At 42.8% G+C, this 12,384-nt stretch overlaps 2 protein-coding genes across 2 annotated transcripts in view; one reads left to right on the top strand and one right to left on the bottom strand.

The window, feature by feature from the left end:
- The window catches only part of crlf3 (cytokine receptor-like factor 3), a 23,618-nt gene extending 17,921 nt beyond the window's left edge, over positions 1-5,697 (bottom strand). Inside the window, exons 1-2 of the mRNA XM_037688463.1 lie at positions 5,562-5,697; positions 1,425-1,551 (exon numbers count right to left, since the gene is read on the bottom strand). Coding sequence (XP_037544391.1) covers positions 1,425-1,541 — 117 coding nt within the window. The 5' untranslated portion in view covers positions 1,542-1,551; positions 5,562-5,697. The remainder of the gene's footprint in view (positions 1-1,424; positions 1,552-5,561) is intronic.
- A 5,842-nt stretch (positions 5,698-11,539) lies between these two features.
- LOC119421193 (mpv17-like protein) overlaps positions 11,540-12,384 on the top strand; it is a 3,167-nt gene continuing 2,322 nt past the window's right edge. Inside the window, 3 exon segments of the mRNA XM_037688576.1 lie at positions 11,540-11,620; positions 11,622-11,847; positions 11,994-12,064. Coding sequence (XP_037544504.1) covers positions 11,540-11,620; positions 11,622-11,847; positions 11,994-12,064 — 378 coding nt within the window.

Raw genomic sequence — 12,384 nt, 5'->3', positions numbered from 1 at the left:
GGGGGGGATGTTCAGCCACACCAGCATCATTGGTGTGGAGGAGACGGATTAGAAGTCTGATCTTTGATTTTAGAAGCAACTTCACATGACTGTAAACAAACTGTGTTATAAATGTCAACTATTATAACAGTAAAATAACATGTTATACATCATATAAGATAACAGTTATTTACAGTTATGTTTATTAGATATAAACAGTGTTATAAATAACTAATTCTACTTCTTCATAGGAGCAAGCAAGGCTTCCTGCTTTAGGTATAAAGGAGTGTGTACTTGTAAACAAAACAAACAAACAAATAAGACAAATAACCCACTGGAGTTGGTGAAAAAAAAAAAAACTTCTGTAAAGTGGTTTAAATCAGACAGTCGGAAGAAACCACATTTCTATCTTATACAGCTCTGTTGAGCTTTAAACCCAGGATGTTTGAGCTCGGTCACCACGGTAACAGAGGCTGTACTCACCTCCTGCACTGGCCACCATGGTAACAGAGGCTGAAGTTACTGCCTGTGCCGGTCAACATGGTAAAAGAGGCTGAGCTCACCTCCTGCTCTGGTCACCATGGTAACAGAGGCTGTGCTCACCTCCTAAACTGGTCACCATGGTAACAGAGGCTGTGCTCACCTCCTGCTTTGGTCACCATGATAACAGAGGCTGAGGTTACTGCCTGTGCTGGTCAATTAGGTAAAAGAGGCTAAGCTCATCTCCTGCTCTGGTCACCATGGTAACAGAGGCTGTGCTCACCTCCTGCTCTGGTCACCATAATAACCAAGGTTGTGCTTACCTCCTGCTCTGGTCACCATGGTAACAGAGACTGAACTGTCAGTAAGGAGCTCCATCTGTTCATGTTTTAAAACTAGAAATAAAAATATCAGACAGAAACAAACTTTTCATATTTTGTAGTTCTGAAATGTTTTAAATAAACCGGGAAGGTTTTAGGCTGTTCTGCAGGTTGTAGAGGATTTCCAGAACAAATGGCATCATTTCAGCTCCTCGGTGTGTTGGGGAGTTCTGCAGAAGCCCAGCAACGACACAGGCAGAACCACTGTCAGAAACCAAAGTTAAACTAATAAAAAAAATTCTTTAAGAAACTTGCTGCAGTTTTTATCACAGCCTTCGAGAATACAGTCCACCTGGACTCAACTGTCCCTGATCAGGGCCCAGGACTTTATTTGGACCATCTGCTGCAGAACTCTGAGCAGAGTTCTGTTTGACTCAACAGAACTTCCTATGTTATCTGTCTGGAGTTTGGTTTCACAACGAAAACTCTGTAGAAACAGGAAGTAGCTGTATGGTTTACAGCCGAGCAGCTGGACGGGGGTGGGGGGTGGGAGTCACCTGAGACTCCTCCAGCTCAGATTCTCGTCCCCTCGACCCGCTGAACCTGGAACAGAAGGAGAACTGGTGGCAGTGCGTATGAACAGACCTGTTTGCGGGCCTGGCTGAGGCCATGCAGGCGCTGCTGCAGCTCGCTGCGGTAGTTCTGGGCCGCCTCGATGCTCTCCTTCGCCTCCTGCAGCAACAAGTCCACCTCCACAGACATGCTCCTCCTCCTGAACACACAGGAGTTCTGTTAGAGCTCACAGCAGGTTCTGAATGCAACTCAGCAGGTCCACAACAGCAACAAACATGAATCTAATGAGAAGCTGCAGTTTGTTTTATTCTACTCAGTTGATAGTTTACGTTCAGAGGACGACTGCAGAGAACAAACCACTTCCTGCTGAGAACCTCTGGCTCGGTCCAAGAGCAGCGTTCTGTTGGGCGCCATCTTCACTAAACTGTTTATCTGCTGCCATCATGTTATAACAGTTCATGTCAGAGCCTCTGAACCCATTCTAATAAATACCAGAACCAAGAAGCGTCTGAAGGTCCAGGACATTTAAACTGCAAACATCTGAAATGACTCTCAGGTTCTACTTCAGACCCACAGAATCCACTGAAGAAACTTCAAGCCTGAGCAGAACTTTACGAACTGGACTTGTTCAACCTACTGGTTCTGTCAGGTCGCTCCCACACATGAACTGTGGAGTGTCGGTTCCTTCGGGTTCAGGTGAGGAGGAACTTGTCTTTGAAGCAGGTGTAATGGATCCTCCTTGTCAGAACCTGAAGCAGAAGCCCGACCCGGCGCTCGGCTGTGGTCGGCCTCACTTCCATTAAAGCGCTGAAAGAGGAAGTCACCTGCAGGTCCGAAGTCAGAAGGTCTGAACCAACAAAATGTAGACTAAGGTTCATCAGAACTTCCTCTGAGGTCCAACAATGTTCAGTCAGGTCATCTGGATGGTTACTTTTTTTTCTTCATTGAGACGTTCCATCCTTCATCCAAAGGACTTCTTCAATCTGAAGAGGCACCAAACAAAATGGTTCCCTTCCCACAAACAGCATACTCCAGTTCAGGGAATCCAGGGAATCTGTTTCGTGGCTCCTCGGATTGAAGAATTCAATTCAGTTTATTTCTATAGCTCCAAGTCACAACAGAAGTCGTCTCAGGGCACTGAACAAAAACATTCATATATAAAATAATAATTTAACATTATTTATCTGAGGAGCAGACTGCTTTGACTTTAACTCCATCACAGAACTCTCATCTTGAACAAGCATAAAGGTGACAGTGGAAAGGAAAAACTTCCTCATGAGGAAGAAACCTTTAGCAGAACCAGGCTCAGGACAGGCGGCCATCTGCTTCAACCGACTGGGTTTGGTAGGAACAGATACACAATGGCAGGTCAAGAATCACGTTAAAATAGAAATAGTATCAAATGAAAACTATTCAATTTTAACAATTAATTTAAGGAAATGAGGTCAATTTGTCCTCTAGTAGTCCAAGCCTATAGTAGCATAACAAGCCAACCATAAATATAGGATTTATCAAAAAGGAAAGTCTTAAGCCCAGTCTTAAAACGGGACAATGTGTCAGCCTCATGGGCAGAAACTGGAAGTTGGTTCCACAAGAGAGGAGCCTGAAAACTGGAAGATCTTCCTCCCATTCTGCTTTTGGAAACTCTAGGAACCACAAGTAAACCTGCAGTGTGAGAGTGAAGTACTATGTTAGGAAAATATGGAACAATAAGATCTTGAATATAAGATGGAGCTAGGTTGTTGAGAGCTTTGTAGGTTAGAAGTAGGATTTTAAATTCAATTCTGGACTTACCATACATTACCAATTTATTTCTAAAGCACTTAAAATACAACAAGCAGCCGTCCGAAGTGCTGTACAAAATTAAAAACAAACAAAAAACAGTAAAACAATAAAAAAACACCTAAATATATATTTTTAAAAAATCAGAACATCATAAGTAAAGGAATACAACATTAAGACACAGATACTGACTCACTCTAAGTTAAAAGCCACTTGACAAGGAGCCAATGGAGAGAAGCTAAAACTGGGAAGCTCAGTCCTCACCACCTCCTACAGGTGTGCAGTAGAGAGCATCCTGTGCTCCAGCATCAACATGTGGCATGGAGGCTGCACAGCTGCAGAAAGAAAAGCTTTGCAGAGAGTGGTGAAGGCTGCACAGACGTCTGTTGGAGTCAGTCGCCCCACCATCACAGACATCTACACCTCCAGATGCAGGAAGAGAGCCACCTGCATCATGAAGGACCCCACTCACCCAGCACACACACTTTTTGCCCCACTCCCCTCAGGAAGAAGGTTGAGGAGCACTAAGTGTAGAACCACTAGACTGAGGAACAGCTTCTACCCTGAGGCTGTTAGACTCATGAATCTCTAATCATGATAATCACTGTGAAAAATCACATCATGTTGCTGCTGATCCGTTTCGTGTTGCTGCTGATCTGTTTCATCTTGATGTGTTGATGCGTGCCCATCTGCTCACACAGACTCATGTTCATGCTGCTGTTCGACGTAATGTGGTTATGCTGTTAGTGCTTATTGCATTATTTAGGTAACGTACCTGGACTATTGAACATGAACTTTGGTGTTCCTATGAGGTCCAGAACCAGCAGGGAGCCATCTGAAACCATGATGGATCTCCTTCATTGGACTCATTTTGTTTTATTTTGAAATTCACCAACATGAAGTGTGCGATGAAGACGAAGCAACAAGCTTCATCTGCTGGTCCACGAAGGCTGATCTTGACCTTTATATAGACTAATTGCAACAATAAAATACTTTTGTTACAAACCTTTAGTTTTAAACTTCTCTTTAGTTCTAAATTTCTCATTTTTTTTAATCAATAAATACAGCTCAGGAGGCTATGCCAGCCTGGGCAGAAAATAATAATTTTAGCTATGAAAATGTGACTTTGACCAACAATGTCTGTTACAGAGCTACTCTAATAAGTTTACATGACCAAAAGGTAGCAGTATCCTTTAACACATCCAAGAGGTTGCTTAAACCTTAAACCTGGCATGTCACTTCATTTTAGTAGTTTTTTTGTTTTGTTTTGAGTAAGCATTTTTGTAGTTCCCCACTCCCTTCTATTACTAATACTTGTCTTTCAAGCCGTGGGGCTGATGTAAAAGGTAGTACCAGGCTTAAATGTTTAATTGTATTATTGCTGTTGTTGTCAGGGAATGTAGAGACTAATCCAGGCCCAGATACACCAGTACAATGTGACACCCCAGCAGATTTTAAACTTGGAAAACTTTAAACTTGGACTATTACATATAAATATCAGGAGCCTGTTAAAAAAGATAGACTTGATAAAAGGTATGGATATACACACAAGAAATGTTGATATCATTTTAACCAAAACCTGGCTTACAAAATCTGAGTGATAAGAATATTTGCATAGATGGTTAGTGTGTATCACGCTGATCATCCATGAAGAACTTGGGGCAGCGTTGCAATTTATATTCAGAGCAAGTTTAATGTTAATATAGTGCTTAAACAATCAGCCTTAAAAGAGCTTGAGTTGCTTGCTCTTGAAACAGAACTTTCCAAGAACAACCGTATTATGTTGGTATGTGTTGTAACTGAGTGTTTATGTTTTTCGCTCTCTGTATGCTGCCAGTCTCTCTTGTAAGAGATTTTTTGATCTCAGTAGGACAAACCTGGTTCAAAAAAGATTATTATTATTAAACGTCCTTCTCGTCTTAAAGAGTTTTATAGTGTTTCATAAAAACAGTCAGCACAGGGCTTGGTTCGGCTTCCGAACCGAACAAGTTGACACTTGTTGTGAACAGCTTCCATGTTGGAGGAACTAAACCGACAACCGCCTCAACGCGGAACTCCGTTAGAAAATCTCCTGTTTTTATAGTTTCCGTCACAGTCAGCAAGCGCTGCTCAGATTTAATACAAACAAAAGAGACTTTTCACATAAACAATGTGCTAGAAAAACATCGGCAGCAAAGCTGTTCGTTTAAAACATAATTAAAGACAAAAGGTCTGGCTTTACAAAAGGCTAAAAAGTGACGCTTCAAACCGGAAGCGAGCAGCTGGAGGTGGTTTTAAACATGTCGCCTCATTTCCGGAGTTTCTGCTAAACTTATCAGATAAACAGAGAAACTAAAGTTTGTTTGTTGAGTCCAAACAGATGGGGAGCTCGGAAAATTAAGGGAAACACAAGTCCAGCCCTTTCTTAAGAGAAGTTTACAAATGTACCTGCTTCAGAGCTCCTCGGTGCTCATTTTGTCCCAAAAGTCTCGAATCAACTTCGACTCGTCAAAACCAGCCGCTTTAAATCCGACAAGTTCCGCTCAGGTCCGAACACGATGACACTTCCGCGGATTCAACAAGCGCAACCAATCAGAGACCAGCCCCTTCGACGGGATTAGAAGAACAGCCAATCACAGATCAGATTAATCTGAATGACGTATAAAATACCCAATAGAAATAAGAGTTTATCTTTTCTGCCCCTCCCTCAAACAAACGGTCCTTCGTTAGCGGAGCTGATTAAATAGCAGTTCTTGAGAAAAACATTTTAATATTTTATATTGTTAACAAACGACTCTTTTAAATGTATTTTTATTCGTTTTCTACAGATATTTATTTAATTTAGTCACATTCCGTTCAGCCATGAATACTTTTTATATAGTTATATATTTAAAACAAAGTTTTGAAGTTAAAAAAGTTTGCTGCAGAAAAATGAAATTTATATACATATTTTTAAAAACCTCATGTGATGCTGAATAAAGATTGATGTACGTTGAGAAAATAAAAATAAAAGCCCCGACTTCTATGTTCAATTCAGTTTATTTATATAGCGCCAAGTCACAACAGAAGTCATCTCAGGGCTCTGAACAGAAACATTCATATATAAAAAAAATTATAAATTAACACTATCCGAGGAGCAGACTGCTTTGAATTTAACTCCATCACAAAACTTTCGTCTTGAGCAAGCATGAAGGCGACAGTGGAAAGAAAAAACTCCCTCATGAGGAAGAAACCTTTAGCAGAACCAAGCTCAGGACAGGCGGCCATCTGCTTCGACCGGCTGGGTTTAGTAGGACCCGATTAGAGCTGAAACGATTCCTCGAATAATTCGAGTACCTCGATTACAAAAATCCTTTAAAAAATTTAGGAACATTTTAAAGACAACACAGCGCAATGCATCCACAGCAAAGCAGAATTGGAGTAACATATTTTTCACTGTATAAGTCATGTTTTTTTGCATAATTTGTATGTCCTGCGACTTGTAGGCCGAAGTGATGTATTTATGGATTTTGTTTCCCATATTTATGACTGAAAAAATGAAACAGTACCACTTTCAGCCACTAGATGACAGCAGAGTAGTAGGGCATGCCGTTGTATCACGTAATAGGTAAAAGTGGCTATAACGACAAATTCAAAAAGTTCAAGACAAAAACTATACTTTATTTATCATACTTTAATTTATACTATATTTCCTGATGCATGCTCAATAATCCAGGTAGACAAATCTAAAAAAAGTTAAGTCAGGTCCTCTGGACGTTCAACAAACAAAAAAAAAATTGTTGAAACGTTTCATCTCTCATCCAAAAGACTTCTTCAGTCTGAGGTGCTGTATTCAACTCAATCTTATAAATATCACCTTCTCATAGTGGGCCAACCAGTTTGTTGGTGACATCCAAAACTAGTTGCTCACATGATCAACGAGGACCATCAGCCTAACAATGGATCAAAGATCAAAGATCACAAAGATGGCCTCCTTTACTCCTCTCTCAAACCATCATTCCTCTCTATCAAAGATGTGAACATCTTCATCTCTGAATGAGTGACCTCTGGCCTGGAGATGAGTGTAGACCTGAGTCCTGGTCTGATGATGTTGCTCTTCTGGGCTGGTCCATCTTTTTGGCAAGTGGCTGTTTAGTTTCCCCAATGTAAGACTGATCCCCCTCCTGGCACTGAATAACATATGTTTGTGCTGGGGGACTGGATCTTTGGGATGAACCAGTCTTTAATGTATTTTAGGGTTTAAACGCCACTGGGACATTGTGTTTGGAAAATAAACATCTGTTTCTCTGAAACTCCTGCATCATATGGAATGACTACGGGTCTGGGTTCCTTCTAATCCATATTTGGCCGAATTATTCTGTCAGGATCGGGTTTTGGATTCAAATAAGCCAAACACAAGAATACAAAAGAACAGTTTTTATGTATTATTGGCTGTTTGGTGAGAAGTCAGGGTCTGCTGAGTAAACAGGTCCTCACAGGCTCCAGGAAGAGCGTGGCAATGATGACGTCACTGTCAGTACAGCTGCCGTCCGTGGTTTGTCGGGGGGCAAATCCAAGAGTGGTATCTGTGAGGCAAAGCGGGAGTCAATAACAGGAGACAGACATCCAAATAATCAATCCAAGAATGAAGTCTGTGAGGGGAAGTCGAGATATAAGAAGCAGGGTTCGTCACAATGGGCAGAAAGAGAAATCCAAATCAGGTCAAGGAGCAAAGCGATCATCCAGGAAACAGGCATGAGGTCATAATCCAGAGCAAGGCTTGATGTACAGGCATGAATGGCATTACAGAGCTTATCGTTCCATATTTTCTTAACAGAGCACTTTGCTCTCAGGCTGCAGGTTTACTCGCGGTTCCTAGAGTTTCCAAAAACAGAATGGGAAGCAGTGCTTTCAGTTATCAGGCTCCTCTCTACCAACTTCCAGTTTCTGTCCGTGAGGCTGACACATTGTCCAGGTTTAAGACTAGGCTTAAGACTTTCCTTTTTGATAAATCCTATAGTTAGGGTCAGTTTGGGTTTCCTGAGCTGTCTCTTGTTGACTGCTGAAGGACAAACTGACCACATTTTTTCACTCTGCTCCTGTCTTTACTTACTCTGCTCAACCTGTTTTGTATTTGTAATTATTGTTTCTGTCCTTATCATGTGTTTTTGTCTTTCAGGTTCACCTGCACCTATACCTGGACCTGCCATTCTGTGTTCGTTCGTCTCTCCTTCCTGTCCTCTCAAACCAGCCGGTCAAAGCAGATTGTCCTGAGCCTGGTTCTGCTGGAGGTTTCTTCCATTTAAAAAGGAGTTTTTCATTTCCACTGTTGCCATTGTGTTTGCTCTGGATGAGAGACTGCAAAGAAGTCAAGATTCAACTTGTCTGCTGCTTCCTTAGATAGAGAACTTTACTAATTGGCTTTTCTATGTATGTGAATGTTCCTGTAAAGTGCCCTGAGACAACTTTGTTGTGATTTGACGCTATATAAACAATCTGAATTGAAAGAGTTAATGATGCTGACTGAAAAATAGAAGATACTCCTCCACCTTGAATTGTTCTAGGAGCTTAAACATTTAAATTATTAACAGGAGTGGATTCATTTATACTAACAAAATCTTCCTGTTGTAGCCAGGTCAGACAGAATAAATCAATATGACACTCAGTTCAGTTCATTAATTAACAGGGATTTAGAGGAAAGAGATCTGATGTTCAATAATCCACATTTAATGATTTTATTCATTTGTTATGGTAAAGTAACTTTGTTTATTTTTATAAGATTTTTATGATTTATATATTTAGAGCTGATTTTTGGTTTATTTAATTTGAGCTGTGAGCAAATTGACACCGTTTCAATGGGAGTTTGAATGGGTAACAGAAGAGAAGCAGCAGAGAGGTGTAGAGGACTACAACTCTGCTTCCTGGACTGGACCCTGGACTGGACCCCGGACTGGACCCCGCATTGGACCCTGGACTGGACCCTGGACTGGACCCTGGACTGGACCCTGGACTGGACCCTGATCACACGCGCGCACACACACCTACGCACATCATTGTGTCCCCCACCCCCACATTACAGATGCTTCTGACGCCCTTGGATTGGCGTAACCGGGTGTCATTACCGCCGACGTGAATAACAATCTTATTGTATTTAGCCTTAGCCTTAGTCAGCAGTTTCAGATAAAATTCAATGTCACCTGCTCTGGCTCCCAGAATGCATTATGGCCGCTGGAGTCCCTAAAACCACATTTCGGACTATGGAGCTGCCAATAACCAGCGTCTGCTTCTCAGTGGGTGTGTCACTGAGCAAGGAAAATCGATTAGAAATGTGAACAGGTCAGTGGTGAACTGGGGACTTAGCCTTAGCACTATGCTTGCTCCGGACCGTCACCCAGATGGCGTAGGGTCCCAGTCGCTAACAGGAACTAGTCTCAGATGTTCCATGCTACCTAAGGGGACCTGGCTAGTTTTTTTTTCTTCTTGCTTTCGGTGAAGGCAGATGCTTTTTCCTCCTGCTCCTTCCCCTGCTTCTGCTCTTTGTCCTGTGAACCTTTTGGAGCTTCTCTTTGCATATCTTCCAAATTGTAAATTATGGATCTGGTCAGCTGGCCTCCAAACACAATTGATTAAATTTTCTCAACGAGAAGACAGGGAGAAGGAGAACCCTCCATCCCCAATGGGACACTTGCAGCCAGATACACAATGGATTCCTGGGGCTGTGGAAGATCATGTGTCTGTCCACATTGTCAGTCGAGGATGTTGAAGATGTGTACATAATTGTATTCATGATAACAGGATTTGTGCTTTTTGGAGTTGATGGTTACCTGGCATATCAACAAATTTGAAAAACGTTGACAGCTGTTTTGGCCATTGTGAACCTGCCAGGCAGAGGAATGTGCCGTGCTGTGAACACTCAGACTCAAATACTGTGTGAACTGAGCCGTAAGCTAGACGCAATTTCTGCTGAGAATCACAGTCTACTTGCGGTTCCTGAATCTCGCTGGTAGAACGAATCAACCTTGAAAAGTTACAAGCTCGGCAATACTGACCGCAAAATTTGGCTGTTTGGAGTCGCCATTGAGATGTACCAGTAGAACTGTAAGGTGTTGGACAAACGTCCAACTTGATGATGCGTTAAAGGAGGTTATCAGGCTCCTCTCTTGTGGAACCAACTTCCAGTTTTTGTCTGTGAGGCTGACACCTTGTTAACTTTTAAGATTAGGCTTAAGTTTTTCTGTTTTGATAAATCCTATAGTTAGGGTCGGCTCCTATATTTATTGTCAGTTCCTATAGTTATGGTCGGCTCCTACAGTTATGGTCGGCTCCTATAGTTATGGTTGGTTCCTATAGTTAAGGCCATCTCCTATAGTTATGGTCGGCTCCTATAGTTAAGGTCGGCTCCTATAGTAATGGTCGGCTCCTATAGTTATGGTCGGCTCCTATAGTTATGGTCGGCTCCTATAGTTATGGTCGGCTCCTATAGTTATGGTCGGCTCTATAGTTAAGGTCAGGTTCTATAGTTAAGGTCGGCTCCTACAGTTAGAGTCGGCTCCTATAGTTAGGGTGTACTCCTGTAGTTAGGGTCGGCTCCTATATTTATTGTTAGTTCCTATAGTTAGTGTTGGCTCCTATAGTTATGGTTGGCTCCTATAGTTAGTGCCGGCTCCTATAGTCATGGTTAGCTCCTATAGTTAAGGTCAGTTCATATAGTTAGGGTTGGCTCCTATACTTAGGGTCGGGTTGGGTTTCCTGAGCTATCTTTTAGCTCTAACCTCTGGTAAAGTAACTGTTTGTTTTAATTTGTATGATAAAAAATTTACAGCTGATTTTTGGCTTTTTGCGGGGGTAACAGAGGAGAAGAGGACTTGATTAATTCAATTCAGAAATACTCAATTAATCCCAGAGGTAAATGAAATGTAACTCATCGTTCTGGTTTCATGAAAGAGACTTTGTTTAGATGCTGCTGTGGGCAGGAAGGATCTCTTCTGTCTTACAGTGGACCTGAAGAAGCCTCTGACGGATTTATCATGAATTGCTTTATTCCCTCCCTCAGACTCTTCAGATTAAATCTCATTTTCTTGTTTTAATCGCATCATTAAGACCACTTCTCTCACCTCCACAGCCCACACTGCCGTTGATGATGTCACATCGGTGCGGGCCCTGTTATTGGACTGGACCCAGACAATCCCTCGGATTAGAGCCGCCTCTGTCTCTTTTCAGATTTGTTCTGCAAGGCTCTCTCCTGCTGGTTTTCTGTCTGTCTCGAGCTCTGATGATGACAGAGTCTCCTGTTTCCGGTGGAAACTTTAATCCTCAGGGATCACCGCGCTCACACGCACTGTGTCCTGTCAGGCAACCGGGGACATCAGGACCTCCTCGGGAGACTTTAGCCTCCATGTTGGCTGACCTGAAGCCCTAAGCCCCCGCGGGAACGTGCGGTCTCCAAGATGAGGCACACGGTGCTGAAAGAAATCGTCAAGCGGTTCCCCTGGCTGGCCAACGTTACCCTGTACGGCTGCCTTTTCTCTGGGGGGGGACGTGCTCCACCAGCTCATGGCCCAGAAGGAGCGCATGGACTGGAAACACACACGCAATGTGGCCATTGTGGCCATCAGTTTCCATGGCAACTTTAATTACTTCTGGCTCCACGCGCTGGAGAGACATTTCCCGGGAAAATCAGCCGGGATGGTGTTCCGGAAACTGCTGCTGGACCAAAGCTTTGCATCTCCTTTGGCCACCAGTGTCTTCTACACAGGTTGGAGGTCCCTCCTTTCATTTCCTCCTGTATGACGTCAACTTTGTAAAGTCAAACCGGTCCCTGTGGGTTTGTTTTACTTCGACACTTTGGGTAAGCACGTGCGTAAAGATGCACAGATAGATGTCCTCTCGTGTGTCCTGCAGGTGTCAGCTTCTTGGAGGGGAAAGAGGACATCTTTGAAGACTGGAGGGAGAAGTTCTTCAACACTTGGAGGGTAAAATGTCAGAGAAAGCGTCCTTCCTCTTCCTCACACACCGCATGTGCGTTAACACTGCATGTGCCACACCACGTGCGCCGGGAGTTTGCGGATTGAACTCAGGCAGCGGATAAAAATGTCAACGAGTTCCAGGATGGGCATGAAGTCCTGAGACCTGGTGACAGTGCAGATTAACAGACAGATGACTGTAGACAGACAGATGACTGTAGACAGACAGATGACTACAGACAGACAGATGACTACAGACAGACAGATGACTGTAGACAGACTGATGACTACAGACAGATGACTGTAGACAGACAGATGACTGTAGACAG

This window comes from Nematolebias whitei, chromosome 15 (assembly GCF_014905685.2).
Source record: "Nematolebias whitei isolate Nwh7 chromosome 15, NemWhi1, whole genome shotgun sequence".
NCBI classification, from domain to species: domain Eukaryota; kingdom Metazoa; phylum Chordata; class Actinopteri; order Cyprinodontiformes; family Rivulidae; genus Nematolebias; species Nematolebias whitei.
Note: the sequence above shows the minus strand (reverse complement) of the source record. Positions and strands in the feature narration are given on the sequence as shown.